The 23,589-nt window shown below is 32.3% G+C and overlaps 1 protein-coding gene across 1 annotated transcript in view; it reads right to left on the bottom strand.

Moving 5' to 3' along the window:
* LOC106459624 (calmodulin-binding transcription activator 1-like) overlaps window positions 1–23,589 on the bottom strand; it is a 201,616-nt gene that overhangs the window by 9,546 nt on the left and 168,481 nt on the right. The window contains exons 9-21 of the mRNA XM_022386151.1: window positions 21,909–23,138; window positions 16,294–16,420; window positions 14,615–14,746; window positions 13,034–13,140; window positions 11,242–11,508; window positions 10,447–10,637; window positions 9,876–10,270; window positions 8,498–8,584; window positions 6,732–7,053; window positions 6,070–6,248; window positions 5,594–5,739; window positions 2,953–3,197; window positions 1,236–1,310 (exon numbers count right to left, since the gene is read on the bottom strand). Of these exons, the coding sequence (XP_022241859.1) occupies window positions 1,236–1,310; window positions 2,953–3,197; window positions 5,594–5,739; window positions 6,070–6,248; window positions 6,732–7,053; window positions 8,498–8,584; window positions 9,876–10,270; window positions 10,447–10,637; window positions 11,242–11,508; window positions 13,034–13,140; window positions 14,615–14,746; window positions 16,294–16,420; window positions 21,909–23,138 (3,503 nt within the window). The remainder of the gene's footprint in view (window positions 1–1,235; window positions 1,311–2,952; window positions 3,198–5,593; window positions 5,740–6,069; window positions 6,249–6,731; window positions 7,054–8,497; window positions 8,585–9,875; window positions 10,271–10,446; window positions 10,638–11,241; window positions 11,509–13,033; window positions 13,141–14,614; window positions 14,747–16,293; window positions 16,421–21,908; window positions 23,139–23,589) is intronic.

Raw genomic sequence — 23,589 nt, 5'->3', positions numbered from 1 at the left:
ATGTGCTGTTGTTGGCGTCGATATGTACATCCAGAAAATTGATGGTTTTGTCAGTGGCTATTTCGTGGGTGAATTTAAGCACAGAGTTGTCCTGTAGGTTTTGTCTGAGCTTCATTAATTCATCAGTGTCCTTGGTAACGATGAAGCAGTCGTCGACGTATCTGCAGTACAGTGCGGGGTGGTGGTCCTGCAGCACTTTGTTTTCCATGTGACACATGTAAAAATTGGCAAAGGTTACTCCAAGAGGAGAGCCCATGGCAACTACTCACATGAGTAGTTAAGATTTAAAGCTTGTTTCTTGATTACTGATGAATATTTATAAACATGAAATAATACTGATATCATTGTTGTGGACTAAATAACAAACAATTTAAAATGATGTATAGAAAAATGGGAGAGCAAAGTTTTTTTTACTGAATGGTTTTTTGCATTCGGTAAAAACAAGCTCCTTATTATACAGTAAAAGTTAAAGTTTGATTCTCAATTACGGTTCGATTTTCAAAATCTCACCACAAAATAATAAAAGAGCCCTTTTAGAAAATTTAAGATAAAGGCTAAAGGAAAATCAATGCAATGATAAATAACAATCTTATGCTACATTTCTTGTTAAAAAATGGTTTTGCATTCAGTAAACCAAATTTTGCAATATACTGTATGATTTTAAAGTTTAAAAACAATGTAATATACAGTTTCCTGTTATCAAGCAATAACTCCACATTTGGTACAACACATAAATGATATGCTGAACCGTTCAATGAAGCTTAAGATTTGTTTCTTGATTCTCATTGTATGTTTATAAAAATTATTCTTATAGATAGTTTAACGAACATTAGTATCACTAAAACAACATTGATTCTTATGGATAGTTTAACAAACACACTGGTATCAATTCTTATCGATTGTTTAACGAATACATTGGTATCATTAAAACAACACCCAATTCTTATCGATAGTTTAACAAATACATTGGTATCATTAAAACAACACCAGATTCTTATGGATTGTTTAACGAATACATTGGTATCATTAAAACAGCACCCAATTCTTATGGATAGTTTAACAAATACATTGGTATCATTAAAACAGCACCCGATTCTTATGGATAGTTTAACAAGTACATTGGTATCATTAAAAGAGCACCCAATTCTTATGGATAGTTTAACAAATACATTGGTATCATTAAAACAGCACCCAATTCTTATGGATAGTTTAATTAATATATTGGTATCACTCACTTATTTTTGGATTGTCTCATGAACTGCTGAATTTTTCTTGCAGCTTGATGTTGTCTTCTCTGGGAGTAGGTGCGTCTTCATATATTGAGAAGTAAAAATGTTTTTTTAAATCATAAAAAAAAATAAAAACAGAAAAACATGAATTTTATGTGATCCATTATGTCTCACTGATAATTCAGACTATAAGATTTAACACATTCATTATTACAGGTATGAGAAGAAACTGAAGCTACAAATACTGAAAAGCAGGCCAAGTAGAGTCAAGGGGCATAATCCCAGCATGGGTTTCAAGGGGGAAATGAAGCCAACTATATTTAAGATTGAAAAAAGATAAAATTTCATGATTAATAATTTTACATAATTTGTTCATTTCAAAATCAAATACCTGCTAAAAGCACTAAGGGTTTTTACATTCCTATGATACATGTATACAGAGCAACTATATACATGCTAGTTTATAGGTCCACACAGACTTAACAACTTTTCTGAATGTTATCATTTATGCTGATGTTTGTCAATTCATTATTAATGCCAAAATACAGAGATTAAGTCTATATTATTGGCAGCACAAAATAACATTAGGTTGGTGCAGCCTATGAGAGTAATAACAAGACCATTAAATTTTACACCTGATAGATTTGAACATTAGGTATAAAACCTCTGAAATTAACAACAATATATCTCTACATCTTATTTTTTTTATACAGAATACAATATAAGCCTAGTAAGCAATTCTTTGAATAAGTTAGGTTACCTTTAAAAGTTTTTGTGCTAATATTAAAGTTCAAACACTCACACATATTTATATACAAAGCAGTGCTAATTAATTCTGCTGATTAAGTGATATGTCTCCCATATTTTTCATCTAATTTCAAGAGTAGCGTTAACTCATACCATTCGGTCATCACTCTGTTCATAGAACTACTGTTATTAAACTATTAAACAGCTATATTAGGTGATGGCAGAGGCAGAAAAACCATATAAGCCCATATGCCTACACATATTTTTGCAAATAAAAATTGAGAAATCAAAAATGAAGCAAACTGTGTTAAATTTACATTGAATATGACTATTGGGTCTACATGTAAGTTTAGGCTTAGCTAGGCCACTGGCTATACACACTTTTTTTCTTTAATAATGCAAATAAAAAAGAAGCAAAAGACCATGGCACAAATTGCATTAGTTTTATACCATATATTCCAGTGGTTCTCAAATTTTTTATTTACAGACTACCTGAATTGTTTTTTTTGGGGGGGGGGATCTTAGCAAACAACAATGGGATCTATATACTATACTGCCTGTGCACATTGAGAGCTGCTAATATATACTATTAGCTCTATACATATATTTAGGCCTAGCTCTCCCATTTACCTAGAGCAATAAAATAATAATGCTGGGAATCAGTAATCTACATTTATAGTATACACCTAACTGTGTTTACACTGTACTCACCAACTAAAATATTTCTCTGATTCTAGATGAAACTCATGATTGACAGTTACTAATAAAAGATAATCTACAAACATCATGCCCGATCATTGTTATTATTATTATTATGAGGCCAAAAACACTTATAAGATAATTTAGTATGGGTTATAATATTATTATACATCAAAATGTACAGCTTTTATACATAATAGCCAGTTAGCACATGTAGGTAACTCTATGGTGTAGAATTTAATTAATCTTCTCAAGCTACATATGGTTAAAAACATACTTAAAGACTGATGTTGGGGTTCCTTCTCGACTACAACTAGGCCGTCTACTGTCTCCATCTCCCATTGTTCTGTAGAAAGACTGAAGACTGGGACTAGAAGTCCCCTGAAGACCGCTAGAGCTGGCATTAGAACCTGCTAAGATTCCTCCTCCTTGACTTTTCTTGAATCTCTTGTGTTCGCAGTAGTTACGGTACTGGTTCTGTATCACTTGAGCTGCTCTAGTCATCTCTTTGTAGTAAAGGTACTACAAACAAAAAAAGATTATGAATAATTCTGAAATGGAAGCAGTAAGTACAAGTAGCTTGGAATAACCCAGAAGCTCTACTTCTTCAGCTAGCTGCCAAAAATGTACTGGAAGAAGAATCAGGTTAGTATCTTTGTTTAGGCACAGGATAAAATCTGTACCATCTTCTTTTCTGTTAATTGTCAGTTAAGCTAACAGCATCAAAACACAAAATTCAATATGGTAAGCACAGTGAAAAAACAAAAAAAGCAACATCATTTATAGTCTTCAAACTCTTCATCTATAATTTGGCAGTACACTAAAAAAAATATAATCATAAATAAGTCTTCTAGCATTTTACTTCATTTTGCTATATATCCACAGTTTCTTTATCTACTATTGTGATAAAAGTAATTCACTATAGTTGCAATGCTTATCACATATTCAATAAAGTGGTTCCTAACATTTAACTACTTCATAGTCGATTTTGGTTGAAATTCATGGTACAGTTTGAAAAGTTTTCTTGACAACCAGATTTATTAAATATTTACATGTTGAGATTAATAATGATTAATAGCTTCTCTCTACACTGACTTCAGACTTCAGACTTACAGAATTTCATTTCTCTCAGAACTAATATACATAGGTAAATGATTATTACTACAGTTTTGTGCAGAATTGTGTGAATGACAACAAGATGGCTCTGTGTCCTCCATACACACACAAACACACATTAAAAGTTTGAAACTCTACATAATTTTTATAAGTAATCATGTTTGCACATTACATTATCGGTTGGCACTGAAAAAAAAGGGTCAAATCTGACAACCTTATCTCATGCAATGGCTCTATCGGTTATTACTAATAATTTTACGTACACAATTTATACTAATTAAACAGCCTGTGTGTTTGTGTATCAGTTAGTCAGTGCAATAGCTTCAAGAGGAAAGAACTTAAGAGACCTGAAACTTTGCACAGATACTAAGAGAATTCTGAGGGTGTGCACCTGGGTGTTATTTTTATTATTCATGGAATTTTCTCTACGTTAAAATACTTTTTTATTTGCAAGCTTTTGCCCCTTTTACTGGAGCCTTCATTGGGCAACAATGTACTGGGCAATAAAACTTGTTTAAAATAAGTATCTAGGCAACAGTCATAACAGTAACTGACATCTGGAATTAAGTTATTAAATACATAAAATCATGATGAATATAGAATATAAATTAATAGCTTCAATATAATAAACATAAGGAAAATACAATTATAGGTATTATGTAGAGAAAAAATAAAGGAGTATTTCATACTTCAAATAATACAATGTAAAATTAAATGTTTAATTTTACATCAAAACTACATAGATACTGTGTTTGTGTAAGTTTCTCAATATTGTCAAAGTAAGTTGAGTAGTTTGGCTAGCTGAGAGAGTGATTGTTAAATTGAGAGCTGAACAAGAATTTAGGTTTTATTCTGTACGACATTTTTTGAAAACATGTCGTTATAAAACTGTTATTTTTTACATTTTTTTAAAAAGAAATCATGCATAAAAGTGTTACAATTCATGTTATCATTTCTGCCAATAATATAAAACAATAACAGTTTTGTAACAACAGGTTTAAAAAAAACACGTATAAAAGAATCAAAATTCATATAATTCCTTCAACCCCTATAATAATAGGCCTATAAAGATATGGAATAAGTGTACACAGGTTTTACGCCTGTGATGTCAAATTTTTAGTGTCAAATGAAAAATGTGAAATCTATTTTTTTCAACAGAAGATGGACCAGATTTTTGATCTGATTTAAGTGGAAATAACATCAGAAAAATTTATATGTATGTTATAGAAATGTCATTGTCGTGTCAGAATACATATCCATCAAATGCTGTCGTGTCTACGAACAAACAAGACTAACGTTTTTGTATATAGAAATTCTGCAAAAAATAAATTGTTTTTTATTCACCTTGTTTTGGGAGGGGAGTTAGGTATTACACTGATTCTGTACCTCAGAGTAAAATGTCAAGGAAAAGAAAAACAATTCTGATTGCCAATCAAAAACAGAAAAACGTATGCAACAAAGGTGACAATGAGACTCCACAAGAAGTCAAAAATGTTGTTTATCCAGAGGCATTGCAATGACTGTTAAAAAAGAGGGTGAGCTATACATCTATGATTTCATTTATTTTCTATAACTCTTATGCTCTCAAGTCATTTATCTAACAGAAATATGACCATTTGATATGTATTGTTACATGAAAAACTAAATTTTGATCCTTTCTGTTTAAAAATAGCTAAACATCTGCCCTCCGTTCAGGTAACACGCAGGAAATGCTGGGTAAGGCCGGCTACTAAATATATAAATATGTGGTACATGTAGATTCATTCCTTTCACCACATATAACAAACTTCTCATTATCTTACCTGTTTATATCTACGATAATAACTCTGAATTAGAATCGCTGCAGCTTTTTCTTTTTCCTGCTCCTCCTGACGTTTGCGACCTTTGTAGGAGCGATAAGCTTTCTGGATAATCTTGGCTGCTTCATAAAGTTCTCTTTGTTCATGATCTTTGGAAAAAATATAAACAACTCACACCTTTAACAAAGAAGTATGCTGGTAAAAAACAGTACAATTTACAGATACTAAGGAAGTATAGAAAGCAGAGAAAAAGAAAAGGAACTACACATAGAGAGAAAATGAACTTAATACAAAAGGAAACCTGTGAAACTAAAAAACAAAAAACATCAGATCTTAATAAATGAAAGATAAACAAAGCAAGCAAAGTAAAAATAAAGTTAATAAACCACTAAATGAAAAGTTAGGAATAAAAACTAAGAAATGAAACTGGAAAACAGTAAAGAAAGATGGAAAAAACTGGAACATTAAATTCCACTTACCCGAAAGTGTTAAGTTCGAAAAATCTCTCTCCATAATTTTACCAGAGGCTTGGAAAAATTCACAAAAGTCTGCAGTGGTGGGTGGTGGTGAGCATGACTCCAAAGTGAAGCTTGCTGGACTTTGAAGAGATGAAGAAGTGGGACTTAAGGAAGAGTTCGGGGTACCAGCATCACAGTATCTGTAAGATGCAGAAATTAAATAAGTAAGCCTAAAGAAGTGATTTTTTTAAACCTAAGTCACTTCATGTGTTTCATTACAAGTATTAGAAACATTTAGGCTTTAGAAATGCACCATATTTGATTTTCTATAATATTATTTTCTAATTATAAAACAGTCCAGTTAGTTGTCATGGATAATAGTAATTTAAAACATTGACATGTGCTTAAAATAGTATAGGAAGTTGACCAAAAAAGTATTTTGTTTATATTTATTTTTTATTGCTAAAAACTTTTTAATGATTAAAAATATGTATAGAAAAAAAATTGTCTCCAATTATAGCTATTGTTTTAGAAATACAACTGTCAATCTAAGAAAATTTAGACAGTACTTGTACTGTCATTATAAATCAAGGAAAAACTTGCTCAAGTAGTTTTTCTAGTTAAACAAACAAAACTGTCAAACACACCTACACTAAACTGAAAATTTCAGCTACTTTCCTTACCTGTACTGGTGGTCACTGAACTCAAAATTAAACTCTTCGCTCAACAGAGGAGGAGGGGGTTCATCCACAGGGCACAGTTCCACTGAGGATTTATCTTGATTGCAGTGGTTTTCAGAGATTCCACTATCTTCCTGTGGTAAATGTCCTTCACTTTCCATCTCCATAAAGTCTGCAAGTACACCAGTGTCTGAGGAAGCTTTAATACGATCAGGCATAGCAGCAATGATTTTCTCTGCCAGACTTAAAACTTGATTGTCTGCATCGCCCATGTTCAGATCACAATTAGTGTAGGTTTGTGGGTGGTTGGAAATGTTGTTGCCAACTGTAATTAAACACAAAAGCCTAGACAGTTATAAAGGTGTTTATAAGTAATTGGTAATTTACCTAATTTCTTAAATATTCTGATATTAATAAAAACATTTATAAAGTGAACAACAAAATTTTAAGCATGAAAATCTTTTTCAGTATTAATTTTTATAAAAATATATTTTTACTGTTCTAACTACAAACACACTGAACCTGATGAAGATTAAACTTTTCTAATTAACATAAATAACATGTAATTTTCTATCTTTTATTATACTTTTGCCCATAAGTGACAGAAACAACACAACAGAGTTAAAAATTCCAAAAATAGTGAAAATAAAAATCATCAGATATTTTTGGCAAATTTGTCTATATTAATTAATTAATTAAGAATAAAATGACTTCTAATAAAAAAACAAACACTAGTAGCCAACAACATTGTACTGATTTTTTTTGGTTTGGAAAATTTGTGTTGAAGCCTATCTGATAAATTATTTCTGGCACTAAACCCACACAATAAAACTGAAAATAGTCTGATTAAAAAACAAAAGTTTACAATTTTAAGAGGTTTTCATTTTGCTTATCTATATTGATAAACACGTTTTAACGAATATGGTGATGACTTAAAACAAGTGTTCTTGCGCTAGCTGGAATGTAATGTTTAATTCTATTTTGCTGCTGAGGAAACTTGAATATAACTGAAACATTATAGAAAAAGATTATTTATGAGGCTACTGTAGCTTTAAAACTAATGATTTAAATTAGGTAGTAAGAGATTTTTTCTATCGGTCAGTAAAAACCATACGTATCTTCTCCTTCAGCCACAGTGATTTCTAGATATCTGTAATGTTATGTATTTAGTAACAACTAATACAACAGGAATTCTTTATGGAATTAAGATAGGTCTCCTAGCCTCTTAAATACTGCATAGATGTTTATCTTCATTGGTGAATGAGTTCTTTCAATCTGGAGTCTTCTCCTGTAATATGTATAATTTAAATAAGAGCATGAAGGAGCTTAGCTTGGGTAACATTTCAATGTAGGAGTAACAGAGCAATCTACTTGTGTTGCTATTATAAATCTGAATGGCAGCTTATGGGACACATGGGCTAAATGGCTAGGTCAGAGATCCTTAAGGTTCAAACATAGTCATCCCTAAATCGAAAGTGTTGATCAGAGGGAGAACAACTGGTCAGCAGCATCCACTGCCTATACTGTTATTCTTAGTCGAAATAGCAGAATTAACTATTATGGTTATAATGCCCTCATAGCTGAAAGAACATCCTTGATCCTTGTACAGCCTGGAATGTTAACCACTAGACCATATATGGCCAGTAATCTATCGTAACAAAGAAAGACATGCTTACTTAATAAGTATGATTAAGAAACAGATCAATATTTCTAACATCCAATATCAGCATACAACTTTAGTGAAGAAAAACCAGACTATTGTTACAAACCTTTTGTTACAGCTACCACATTCTGTTCTTCATCAGAAACACCAACAACGTCTATATAAGGACTCTTATTATTGGACAATGTCTCACCTGAAACACAACAGAACTGCATGAGTAACATTCATTTACTTTAACATGATGTTTTATGCCCCATAAAATAAAAACCTCAGCCAATATCGAAACAACAGAATTTAATATAAATCTAAAGAGGTTAACAATGCTGACATAATATAAACTGAAAACAGAAATGAAACTAAGAGTTCTAGCATAAGCAAAATTAATTTATAAGAGCTAAATAAAACAAAATGAGTACAACAGGACAAACTGGTGATAGTCCTTTATATTTGTCGCTGAATTTAATCATGACCAGTTATGGGTGTGACGTACACCATCAATTCTAAAGATTTTATGCTTAAAATAGGATATTTTTCTGTCTGTTCCCAAAATTTTTCCATTGCTTAAATGCTGTGTTAGTATATTTCCCCTGCCTTATTCAACTTGTTGTAAAGAAATGAAATTTCTCTTTATGTTAATACTAATTATATGTTTCCTGGGATTGTCACTGGCTAAGACAGTAGTCCATTTATAATCTTGGACAATGGGAAAGCTTTTTATGACCCCTAAGCATTTTCTTCTTAAGGAAGTGACTTGGTAAGCAGCCAATGCAAACCACAAAGTAGGAAGAAATTGACTTTTTTAATAATTCATTTAATCTGTTGTGAAAATGTACACCTTACTTAAAATCATACACCCATGACATTTTATTTTTGTAACACTTGCACTTTATTTACCTGTATTAATCATTCATTCACATTTACAAGGTGTAGAACAAAAACAAGTGTAAATTGATTTTTGAAAGTTTTCAGGAAGGGTAAGAGTAATGTGTTTTCTTGTTCTTAATTAATGAATTTATTTATATCTTTAGAGAGGTTTTGCTCTTTTGTCCTCTTTTGTTTTGGCCTTTAGCATTTTCTTGGACAATTTAGAAGCACATTAATGTAACAAAATTAGCTTTATTTGAACATATGTAAGAAAAGCCTTAGGTTTCATTTTAAAGCACCTTAAGATCCTTTAGCTTTAGAGACGTATACAGTTCTTGGATTCATGCTTATTTTTTTCTACATCACACATGTGCCATCAACTTATGGAATCACCCTATGCCTCTGATCACGATTATTAAATATTCTAAAACACTTAATTTTAATCAACAGCTACCTTATTGATTATCTAGCATGTTTATCGAAGGTTTAAGGGTTTTAAAAATACAGATTAGGAACTTGTTCTAGAATATTAAAATTACAAATGGCAATTTTTGTTTCAAAGATAACATATTATCTTAATCTTCTTTATTCATTGTGTTAGCTTGGTTCTGTTGCATTACCTGTATCCATCAGACCAGGTGACGGTATACCATCCTTTTCTCTGATGTTTGAAGTTTTTACAATGGGGGAGCTCGTCAAGGGTAAGGATAGGCTTCGATCACTACGAGATAATAATGGAGCTTTGCACAAGCTCTTGGTGCTAAGGGGTCGCTTAGACATTTCTCCAGATGCGGTGAGTCCTGGAAGAGAGAGACTGCTATCCACAGAAGACTGTTTAGTCAGAAGAATATGAGAGTCTGTTTGATTAGTGTTCTTGGAAGAAGTGAGATTTGGTAATGGATTTAGGACTTGTAACACTGAGGATGAAAACTTTATCATGTCAGGGATAGAAGACATCCTACTGATGGTAGACTTGGAATGATTTTCCAAAAGAGTGCTATGCTTAGGGCTAAACCTGTTAACAGCAAAAGTTATAAGAAAAACTCCTTGAAATATGACACATTATGATTATCCAAATGAAAAAGTAAGAGCATTAGGAAAAAGCAATTAAAAGAAAATTTCTGATAAAAAAACAATATGTAGAAAACATATTCAGATTGAGATGGATGTTAATGTGAAAAAGGTTCTCACCCTGAAACACCTTCTTGATACTGTTGAGCTTGTTCCAAATGTTCGATTTGCTCAGCTAGTTCATGATGACCCTTGTGATGAGCAATAGTTAAGGGGTCATTACCAATGCTGTCCTGGATCTTGACTGCAGGCCCATTCCACTGGTACAACAACAATGCCACCTCTTTATGCCCACGAGCACAAGCCCACAACTGAGGAAATGAAAACATGAAACTTTCAGCTCCTCTAGTGCAAAAGTAGATAAAAAATAATAAAAAAAAATACAACAACAAGAATTACCACTTTTTTTTCACTTGGTATATATTTTATACAATTCTGAGAAAAAAAATCTGAATTGAACATCTACAATTCAGAAAATGTTTTTTACCTCTGCTAAAACTCATCTTTGTTAACCTAAGTGATTGAGTAAGGGAAAACATTTAAGATCAATATATTATCACACTCCCAATTCTGAGAGTGGAAAACAAAATGATACAAGATTTGTTTCTCCATATGCTTTTAGTAATTCTGCAGTGTATACACAATACAGATGTGGAAAATAAGGAGACATGGATAAACAGAAGTAGGATTTTATGAGTAGTGCTTGGTGAGAAGCATTGTTACTGTAAAGTACATTTTAGACCCGTGTGTGCTTATTTTACCATGTCTTTCAAGCTTTGATATATGATATGAATTTAAATATGCACATAATACACATTAAATATTTTTCATGTAATACTTAATAAAAAATATCCCAATAAAATAGCTGTAGTTATTAAGTATTCTTTGGTGATCAGTATTTATATCCATACTTACTAGTGGTGTACACTTGTTCTTGTCTCGACTCAGAGCATCTACTTCCGACTCTAGAATTAACGACGGGTTTTCAGCTCTCCAATGCAGCAAAGTACATACAAGTTTGCTATAACCAAGGGCTGCTGCTAAGTGAAGTAAAGTGAGATCAGAGCGAGAGGTGACTTGCAGGGGACTTGTGTCATTTCCTAAAGTCCAAGTTCCAACAAGTAGCCTTTGACATAAAACAACTAACCGATCTTCAAAGTTTCTCTGTTTTTCACTGCACCCCTAGATGAAAAATTAAAAATATCATAAAATATATGAAACCTGTGTTCGGAATCAATCACACAAAGTATACTACAACACACACACAGGGATTTAAAAACAGTGTCTGTATTATTTATAATTTAATAGTAAATAGAAATTTATTTATACAGTATATTACACTAAAGTTAGCAAATATGATTCCTTTAAGGTTAGAAATTCTAATGATACATCACAGTGAGATTTTGAGATTTTTGTCTTAACATTTCCTTTTTAACTGGTTCACAATATCTGTATCTCTATATTAAATCAGACAAAGCACATAAAAGTTTTTACTGTGCATAATTTGATTGGTTTTAAAAATTTACATTTATGCTGATTTGTTTTGTCAGACAAATTTAGAACAGAATTCTAAAAAGAAACATATTCAATTAAATAGAAAAACATTTGCAGGCAAATGTAACATGTCTGCCACCCGATTTCAACATGGTGAATTTCTGTGAAAAACATAGAAAAATTGCAAAATTGTCTACATCTCTATTTGAGGCCTGTAACAAAGTATGTTTGTACCAAATCCCATGTCAATTGGCTTACATATGGTAGAGTAATTGTCAAAAAACCTTAAAATTATGCTTTTTGTGACACCTTGACCCCCTATAATTACTAAAAATGGGCAAGTCCAACATTTTTGTTTATCAATGTGTGTTGCCTGAAGTATCTTTGTACCAAATTTCATGTAAATTGTTCAAAATATGTCTGAGTAATTGACCAAAACTCCAAAATTATGCTTTTTTGCGAGCTCTGACACCCTAAAAAAGACTCAAAATGGGCAAATCCTACTCTTTTGTATGTCACTGTGTTGGGTGCATGAAAATTTATATTTGCACCAATTTGCATCTTGATTGCTCTAAATATGACTGCACAGGAGTCTAAAATATACATTTTTGGGTTGTTTGACCTTTCACCCCATAAAATCCTTAAAAAGTCCTAAATAAAAAAAATGAAAAAGATGACTGGACATATTGGACCAACATATAATTCTACGAAGTTTTAAGTCAATCTGCCAAGAAATGAAGTAATGTCAATCGATAGGAAAGTGTTTGGAAGAAGAAACAATACAAAAAGAGTATGTCTCTCTGCAGAGATATAAAAATAATATAAGAGCCTCTGCAAGCCTAATTCACAATTAATATAAAGGAATATTCTATTTTTTAGCAAAATCACTCAACAGTTCCCAAATACACCTGTTCACACTAATGTTGCAAGTCTCTACACTAGTTCATTTAACACAATCTGTGTGTTATATACTTTGTAAATGAAAGAATCACATATACATAAGTACTAGAAATTGACAGCCCTTATCAGGCTAATGCCAAATTAACATTGTTAAAAAATAATAATAATCTATATTCTGATAGTCACTAACAGACTAATGCAATTATATATTAATTTACTACCACAACAAGTAGTTTTAACAGACTACTAACTTTTCAACTACCAAATCAGTACACTTTAGTGAATGAAGTTTACTTTATAATGTACATCTTACTTGCGTAAAAATTCCAGCTGGATAAACTGCTGTCTCCTGTGGCTGAAATAACATTCTTGTCTCCAGCATTTCCAATCGCTCCAATAAGGAAAACTTTAATACTCGATCTACAGATTAAAAGAAATGTAACATATTGAATTAAACAGTTCTTCATGCATTAGAAATTAATATAATGAAATAGGAAATATAAAGGACTTATTCTACAATTTTCATGTAGTATTCAACATTTAAATCCTAAAAAAGCACTTAACTGGCACTTAACTGACATTATTAAGATAACCAAACAACTAAAATTCACGCTTAACTGGCATTATTAAGATAACCAAACAACTAAAGTTCACAATTATCTGACATTATCAAGACACACAGTAGTGTGTTGTGTGGCCAAAACAACTTGCAGGACACACTGAGTGTTACTAACAGGAGTGATAGTTTAGTGATTTTCCTTCTGTATCTTGGACTGTGGTAATCCAAACTATTATATATTTTCAGTGGATGTTCTCTATTGGACTCCTACTTCACATACCAAATTTCAAGGTAATCCATTAAGAAATACCTCAGATATAATATCTCCAATTTTCATTGAGTTTCTTTCTATTTTTTTTATCTTTGCATCAAAAGTACAGAAACTTTATTTGATATAAAAACATCCTTAACGTTTATGGATTTTTTTCAAATTTGGTACAGTGATAGATCTTTTCAACCTACAATTAGGAGTCTCATTTGGTGTAAATAAAAGCCACATGTGCAAAGTTATTCAACAAAAACCACTCAAATTTGATGGAAATTTTTGTGAATGCCTACGTAAAAAGTCACGTGAGCTATTGGTCTAACATTTTAAATACAGCTTCACCTAAGAGTAAAGGTGGACCACTTTTAATTTTTGTCATTCAAATTAAAGACAGATGGTTTAGAGCAGCAAAACTATAAGGTGAAAGAATGTGCAAATACACATGTATTGATTAGGCCAAGTAAACTAGATTAGCAGTTTCTAGATATATATATATATATCATCATTCCCTTAAGTACCCTGACCAGTGAGACACCACCACATATAGGAGAGAGTTATTCACTGTCACAAATAGATAGACTGCCAACATAGATAGAAAAATCATTATAAGTTGCAGAGACTTATTCATTATAAAAACAGTTAAATTGTTCACACAGGTAGGAGGAGATTTATACAATGTCACAGATAAATAACCAACATAGATAAGAGATATAGATACGAGACTTGTTTGTCACGAACAAATTATCAACATAGATAGAAGATATTTACTGTTAGAAATAAGTTACAGGAGACTTATTCACCATCACAAAAGGATAAACTACCAACCAGAGAAGAGAGACTTTAAAAATTCTTTCATTACACACATAGCAAGTAATGTATCCAATTACAAAAGCACAGGCAGATATATTCACTAGTGCAAAGACATTCTATAAATGACATCATAAATATTTCAACAGAAATTATTGTGAAAACAAGCTTCCTTTAATATAAATAGTTAAAAAAAATTGTGACACTATTCCAAGTGGAGTACTGAAATATCATGTTAAAAGTAATGGAAAATAAGTACTTGCCATCCACACAAAACCAGTCCTGTTCATTGGCAACATACATCATGTTTCTCTTTCGGTATTCAAATGCCACAGAGTTTGAAACTACAAATCCCTGGCAGGACACTTGTAACGTCACTAGACCAGTTTCATGAGCTGTAAAAGATACCATACTCATTTTTATAAGAAATACAATTAAATATGATATATCAGCTTTTTCATATTTTACAGACTAAAAATCTTAAGACTATGAGATGAACTGATGTGTACATAATTAAAACAGTAGTTGCTTAAACCAATGTTTAAATTTTCTATGCAGAGTATTCCACTTGGGCAATTAAAATCACTAAGTTTCTGGCAAAATAAAATGTATTTGAAATGAGGATGGATTCAGCCAAATGTTAAATAATGAATAATAAACAGAAAACTTTAGCTAAAGTTCAAATAAATGGTACATGTATAAAAAGAGTCTCAAAAAATATGCAAGAAAAGCTGTTTTTTTCACAAACAAGATAAAACCAAAGTTTATGAGACACACACACATTGTTATGAGATCCTTAACAGTTGTGTCATTTCTCCTAGATCGTGTGAAAATATCTTATTACATTTTATTCTGTTTGTCACGCTTTTAACGCTGTATGCTTTTTTAATATGTAACTTTGAAAAACTACCAAGTGTTTTATACTGGAGATTTTTCTCATATTATAAGAACTCATATTTGAGAGCATGTGACTGACATACATGAAAATCATTCCATAATACCCCAAAACAGAACTCTTTTAAAATATTCTACAATTACTGAATTCTAACAAAGAAGAACTGGCAAGGTCAGTGACCAAAGTTCAATATAAGAGTTAGTATTCAAGTAGGAACTCACTGAGATACAAAGAAAAAACATAATTTTTGACATCAACTTTGGGTCAATGAGGTCAACAAAACAAATGACAGAAGTTTATATTTTGTCTGGAATTGGTGTAGTTGTGTACAAAGAAGATAATTATAAAAACCCATTTTAGATGTTTCACCACCCCAACTATAAGATAATTAATATCATTATGGTTATATTAAAACAGTATCGTAAAGTTATTTCAGAAAGAAAAAAATGTACAAGAAAATGCCAGAATTAACCTCATCATTTACCATAATACTAAATCCAAGTGTTGGATATGAAGTTTTAGTTTATACATTCAATCATTATGTAAACAATTTAAGTACTTATTTTAAAAAAAAACACTATAATATTATTAGAACTCCAACTGAAATTTATTAGTTGGTCTATGGTCATATAACTTTCCAAAAACTCTAATGATGCCTAAAAATTCACTTATAAGGAAAGTTTAAAGAACCAATAGTATACAGTTTTAGCTCCTTCAAACATAGCAAGTATGAAGTATTATCAGCAACTGTTGGTTTAAAAATTTGGTTCTTACATTGTGGACATAACTATTTAAAAATTTGACTTTAAAATTTCCTAATGACTCAGCTTTTGATCATAAGTCAGAAAGTAATTTTAATAATAACTTAAAGAACAAACCAAAATATTTTGAAAACAGTAAAGTGGAGAATACCTTGAACAATAGAGAGAAAAAAAAGATTTTTCTCATAATTTCTTAGGATTTTATATTGTTTTTATTTATCTATGACTGTATCTTGTTGAAGTATTTCATATGCTTGATGAATCTTTAAAAAAATTCTAACTTTACCTGGACAAAAACAACGTAGAACGCCATTCTGCACCAATGTCGTTGAGACACTGACACCATCAAATATGGCTGAGTATACAGAAGTTGTTGAATCCCAGGGACCTGTAATTAACACCTTCACTCCACCCTTTCAAAAGAAATAATGATTTGAAATAAAAAGTCATTAGGTTTTACATTTAAGATTAATAACATTAGCAGGAAAATTAAAGTGTTTGTAAGCAGAGTGGATGTTGAAAACTAGAATGCAACTTTTTTTTTAAAGAGTTCAGTTTTAAAACCACCACTAAATGATAAAATTATATTAAATTACACCAGGCTGACTTGAGAGATGAAAATTAAAAGCCAAGTTGAATAATTTGTATATAATTCTGAACAAGCTATTATTAGTACAATGACTGCTCTGGCATGTAATAGTCATGTCATCCTGTTATAATATCCAAAATAAGTTTGAACAGAAATTATTTTTGATTTTTTATGTTTTGATATGCCTCCCAAGAAACATATTAAACATCCTCTCTTGCCTCTGTGTGCTAAATAGGAATTTTGGCCATATGAGGCCATGTATATCTCCTACTCCATAAGGTACAGGAGGTTAAGGTCAGTTAATTTGGTACAGAAACAGAAATAATGGCTCCAAAACAATAATTTATAAGTATATAAAAGCCTGTCAAAAATTATGGGAAACCATTGTTGAATGATTAATTAAAATTATAGAACAAATAAAACAAATTTCTCTGCACCACGAAAATGCACCTACTCTTAACTTATTTCATCAATCTCGAAGTAATTCTTTAATCACCACATTTTTAGTAAAAACTATGCAGAAAAATTAAATGTTATCATGAACAAAAGTACGTTTGCACTCTGAAAGAAACTTAAATACACTCTTGAGCATTTTCACTGTATTCTAAGTCAGGAAATAGAAAACACAGTTCATACATTCTGACAGAAATTTTCAACTCTTTTCAACTGTACAAAGGATAAAAGATATTTGGTAGTAATAAATGTAATTTTTTTTATGTTTTATGGCCAAGTAAATAATACATGTGTTAAAATATCAAAAGAATATTTATTAATTAGCATTTATTCACCACTTAAAACCTTTTAAACACTGACTCTATAACATTAGTAATAGTAGGCCTATTTGTAGTCTAATTTAATACATAAACATAACAGAAGGCTTAGCTGAAACATTACTTGGTAAATTTTATTTTGCTTTTGGCTACAACTCAATGTCATAAAACTTCTGAATTCAACTGTGTTGCTGTTATATCATTGAAGTTATCAAAAAAATAAAGAATAATAAAGCAAACCTTTCTTACAAATCAACATGAATATTGAGCATTCAACATAAACACCATAGTTGCCCTAAGAACAATCAGGTGATAGTTTTGTTGCTAAGCAGTGTTTATTGTTGAGCATTACCAATAAAGGAGCATGCAAGCATTCTTGACAGACTGACAAAGGGAATAAGCTATTTATAGTTAGTGATATGTAATTGCAGAGCTAATGTATTTGTCTTGTGACTGATGTAAAAAGATTTAATAAATAAACCTTTAAAAATAGGATTTTGGCCAGTATGAGATCATCTGAGCAATATTGAAAAGAACTGTTTTGTTTTTTCATATATAGATGTATGCTAGGTCACTATTACATACATACTTTTTAAGGACAAAAATTGAAACTAACTAATGTATTTGCAAAACTGTATTACATAACTACACATGTAGACTGTTCAAACTTTCTTTCTTGTTACTCTTGTATGGACACAGAAGTGCCAACTCACCTGAGTCTATTACTTCCTATTTAGTTACTTCACTATTGAATATTGAAGCAACATGCCCAACTTCTTCACTTTTTTACCCTCACCCCCCAGAGGGGAGGCAAGGGTATTTGTGTGTGTGTGTGTGTGTGTGTGTCTGTATTTCTATGCACCTATCTCAAAAACTAATAGACCAACATACAAGAAAATTTTACACAAGATGGGAAGTCAGTATGGGACACTCCTCCAAAAATTTGTACCCGATTCAAATCTGGATCCGGACTTTGTACCACTTTGAAGCATTTTTTCTAATGGGGAGATAGGGCATTTTCGGAGTTTTGGGTTAATAACTCTGTAAAGTGTGATCGGATTTGTACCTAATTTCATAAGCACGTTAAGGTTGAGACTCCTCATCATACTATAAAATATGATTCGAATTGTTGATCATTCTCAATCTGAGAATGATATTCTGTGTTTTTGAAGGTGAAATTTGACATTATCCAATATAAGCACATGCAATCTCAAAAAGTAGTGGCAGGGAAAGGGTATGCTTTCTGTTTGATTGCTTATTTCATATGTTTTCAATACAACACCTTTCCCAAATCCATTAATCATTGATGTAGTGTTGCAGCCTAGTATTGCATGGAGAAACAGAATGTCAGTACAAATATTGTCCCCTAACATTCGTTTTGTCTCAAGAATGTTCCAAACAACAGGGTTCTTGATTTGGATACTGGCCTTAATTTCAAATAAATAGAGAGGGAATCCATCTGCACTTAGTGATACAACAACACAAGTAAGTCAGTGTCATCTCCCACCAATACCATTTTCTCTGTGACTGCAAAATGTACAGCTGTTTTACAATCAAGACATCAGCATCACCAGTTGTATGCAGAATTTCAATACCAACCACTTGAAGTTTTTCACTTAACAGATTGATAAACTTTTGTTTGTCTTTTTGGTTTGCAAGAAATGTTTTTTCTTGCCTCTCATAATCACTGTCTCAATGAATTTAACTTCCATGCCAATGTACTCAATAGTGCATTGTAGATGAGTATTGTCTTTGGTATTGGGTACATCATTATATCCATCAAATACCACTGTAGCTTTGCCATGCTGTACTTCGACTGTATAAATTCAAAATACATATTACAAAGTTGTGCATAGCTGCAGTCTCTTGGCTATGGGAGCCATTGCAAAAGCATTCTTCCATCTATCACATATTTGATTTCTTCACCTGGAATACTGTTATCTGGATTCACTTTAGCTTTCACAGCTGCTGCAAGGGAAGATTTACCAGCTTATATTAACAAGGCAGGAGGATATGTACAAAGCTCAAAGGAGAAAACAGATGTCAGTTCATCTTATGGAATGGAACCCTTGGTAGTTGTAATTAATCTCTGAAATAATAGCTGTGGATCTACCTTGACAGTTTCTTCGTCAATTTTTAATTAATCCAGTTTTGTCTTTCTTCCTAAAAATAAAGTCTTTTGCAGTGTTTCCAATCATTTTCTGGATACTCTCATAAATATTGCCTTCTTTTGATACAACTCCATTGGAAATTATTTTAAATTTCTTAACATCACCAAAAGGATTTCAGTCCAGTAAGAATTTCATAACAGAATAGACATCTTTCTTGTCTTCCTGTTTCCTTGTTTTGGTACTCTCTTTATGTTGTTCACTTGTGACTAACATAGTTCCACTTGTCTACTGCATTGATTTCTGAACAGGCAGGTTTAGACAATAGCCAAAGTGGCCTTCAAGTTTCTGTCATCCACAACCTCTTGTTAATCCACCAACAGTTTACAGACTTATAATCATCATCTGTTCTATTACCAGTCCTGTAGAAAGTCCTCCCAAAAACTGAACACTCCTCCTAACAACATGATAACCTTCCATAAATAAACCTGTAACTTTCAGGATTACTTGACTCAAGAGCTTGCATGTTTATCAAATATATACATATGCTGACTTTGCATATAAGCTGTGTCCAGCTGCTGCAAAGACAGGTAACATATCCAGAACAGCCTGCAGATGGAGTCTCCAGTCACCAGTTTTCTTTGTCTTTAAGAATTTTCCTAGTATGGAAATCTTATCCATATTTTCATCTCGAAAATATTCAATCCTACCTATAACTGTCTCTCCCAGTTGCCACTCCTTTCTTTACATTTTTCATAGATCATATTTTGAAAGTCAACTGTTCTGACTGTATAAACCTTTTTGCAATACTTTTTGCCTCCTTGTTTCATTAAGGATTTGACATAAAACAAAAAGTCTTAACTGAATGTAAACCCTGTTCCCCCTGAAAGCAAATTGTGCTACTCATCACTTGTCTAATTTTATTTCCTCCTTAAAGCAACTCTTTTAGAATCTATGTAAGAATGATGACATTCCTTGTGTACCTTTTGCCCAACACACGCTTATGTCACTATCACTACATTCATTCACAGCTTTCAAAATTCCTTGAACACATTTTTCTGTCAATGTTACTGTATCCCCAGAGGAAACAGGTTGGTCACATATTCTACTGTTGCTCTCCATTTTTCATTTCATTTTCTCATTTCCAAAAGCATTTTGAGGTTTTGTGAAGGTTTAAATATATATCTCAGTAATTTTAGTAGTAACAGGACAGAAACGGCCCCAGGCATTACTTACTATTGTCAAAAATCATCTGTTCAATGGGGAAAACATATTGATTAAACCACCATCTGGTCATGATAGAAAAATTTACATATTTTAAAGATTCCTATATCAAATATAGTTTAAAAATCTATAATCATAATATTTCAATTTTACATTTGAAAAGATTATTTATACATTTAAAGTCTCAGTTTTTATACAAATCAATTATTTTGATCCTTTGGCCTCTTAGGGACTAGCTATTTATATATATCTTAAATCTTCTTAGATCAGTCAAAATACAACTGCATTAGCTTTGTGATGACATATAGATTACAGTTGTGCAGTAATTAATTCTCCTTCTACACCAAAATTAACTGACCTTACCACCCTACCTATTACAGTGTAGGGGGATACACGGCCTCATATGGCCAAACTTCCTATTTAACACGCAGAGGCAAGAGAGGGTTTTAAACCTGTTGTTTGGGAGGTATATCTAGACATAAAAAATAAAAAAATATTTCTTTTCAAATTTTTTGTGGGTTTCAGGAAATCTTTTTTAAATTGACTGGATTAAAAAAGAAATAAAACAAAATATGAATGATTCAAATTAATTCACAGTAGGAAGAAGCTGAATGTCATTAGTAAACACAAACTGCTAGTTGTTCATGTATAGTGAGAAAGAGCTGTTTATTTTTTGTACAGGTTACAATAATTTTTTTCACAGTGGCTAAAATGGAAATTAAGGAGTAAAATCCTTATATCCAGTTACCTACAATATCATTATTGTGCACGTTCTTAAATATGCCTGTGACTTAGGGATCACAATATCCAGACATGCAACAAAACACCACTGCAGCTTTTCAGTAAGTGAATACCTGCTATTTTGATATATGTCAACAGGTGCACAAGATAATCTGTAGAACAGGTATTACATGATAATTAATAATTACCTCAATTTATCTGCAGTAACATTATAATCTGAAAACCTGATGGAAGCCTAGTGAACATTTATTGAAAATAAATATATTAACTTAAACAAAATTATGTTCTTTCAAGTGACAAATCCTTTATATGTCACAATTTGCTGCTAAAAGCCTAATGATAAAACCTAATACGGCTATACAAGTTGTGCATTTAATGTCAAAAAAGTTCAAAATGAAGAGTTCTTGTATCTACCACCAGGATTTCAACAAGGTCAGTCAAGCTTCAAATATAGTTATTATTTACTTACTTCTGTATAAGACCAATGAGGAGAATAGTCAGTGATGTGTTGGGATGTATGATGTGAATCTGGGGAACTCTGGTGGTGATTTTTAGACACAGAGATTGCAAGTGAGCTTCCACACAATCCACTGCTGGACACTAGGTCAGGGTGAAGGTCCTCTAGGTTTGGGAGGTCAGTGAGCATGTCAAATGTGTCAAGGTTAAAAACCTCATCATCTGGGGTTGAAAGGTCATTATCAATAAAGTCCATAGGGTTTAGATCCACAGGGTCTAAATCTGGGTGGTTGATAGGCTCCGTTTTGATTAAAATTGAAGAATCAGAAGTGATTAATGGTGGAGAGGTGGAGAGAAGGTTTGATGATGTTACTTTCTGGAGATCTTGTAGCAATGTCAAGTTTCCATCAGGATCAAGGGTGAAATCATGAAGAGCCCGACTTAGATTTGGATCCTTATGACTAGATACATTTGAATTAAAGTCCATGTCTTCGCCCTTTAAGGAGCTGTTCAATTTGACTTGTGGGTAAGATTTAACTTTTGAGTTTGTGTGTTTGGGTGTAGATGTCGATGAAGAGTCTGATGTTTCCATGGAGCTAGAATTCTGGGTACTAGTAGCTGTAGTAGGAGTTAAAAGAGCAGCACCTGCATCCTGTCCACACAAGAGAGTCACAGGAGTAAGAGAAGCTGAATTCAAGTCCATTCCTGCTGCTGCAGCAGCACTGTTTAAAATTAGAAGTCCTCCACCTCCTTGAAGTTGAGAAAGGTTTAAGATCAGAGATGTATAGCCTGAAGTAGCAGAGAGAGTTGTTGCTTCTCGAGAAGTCCCATTCTGTACTAGTGGCTTACATGGGGTGGCAAAGATTACCCCACTTGAACGTTGAGAGACTGTAGGGGTACTGACTGTTGTTGTAGCATGGATAATACTTGTAACTATTTTCTGACTAACTGTTTGAGAAACAGAAGTTTGAGCTGAAGTTGTTGAGGTTACAGAAACTGCAACAGTACTGTTGTTAGCGTCGGATGCTGCAGCAGCTGCTGCTGCTACCTGGGTCTTGGGAGAAATGATCCGATGTAAGGTGTGGCTACATTTTTTATTGTCAACTGTCACTGATCCCGAGGCAGTAGATGACTTGGAGGGAGTACTGGTGTCACATACACACTCATGTGTTCTGACTGACATCTTGGCTCGCTGCTTCTCCATAAGTTGTTGAACAATAGCTTCAACGGTTTCTGCAGTCTGCTTTATGACAAAAGAAAATGAAATATGTTTATATTTGAAATCTTTTGCACTACAATGTCACTTTGCAACTTCATGCTTAAATGCAAAACCCATAATGATAATTTATTAAATTGAAATTACACATTCCCCTTATAATTTTGTCCTCGAGTGGCTCAGCAGTAAGATTTAGAGTTCATAATGCTATAATTTAGGGTTGGAACCCCAAGATGAACACAGTGCAGATGGCTAATTTTGCAGCTTTACAACAAAAACTACAAACCAATCCAAAGCTTCTGATTTTAATGCGCTTCTAATATATAATAAACATATTATTACCTTAACAACAGGGATATAATGTTTTTTCCTTGGGTGGGAGAAGGATAGATACTCACATAATTACCAAAAATTGCCCAAGTAGGTAGCTTACCCTACAATGGGTTTTCCATGCTCTTTAACCCTTTTCAGACGGGTC

Source organism: Limulus polyphemus, unplaced genomic scaffold, assembly GCF_000517525.1.
Source record: "Limulus polyphemus unplaced genomic scaffold, Limulus_polyphemus-2.1.2 Scaffold639, whole genome shotgun sequence".
In the NCBI taxonomy this organism is placed as follows: Eukaryota; Metazoa; Arthropoda; class Merostomata; order Xiphosura; family Limulidae; genus Limulus; species Limulus polyphemus.
Note: the sequence above shows the minus strand (reverse complement) of the source record. Positions and strands in the feature narration are given on the sequence as shown.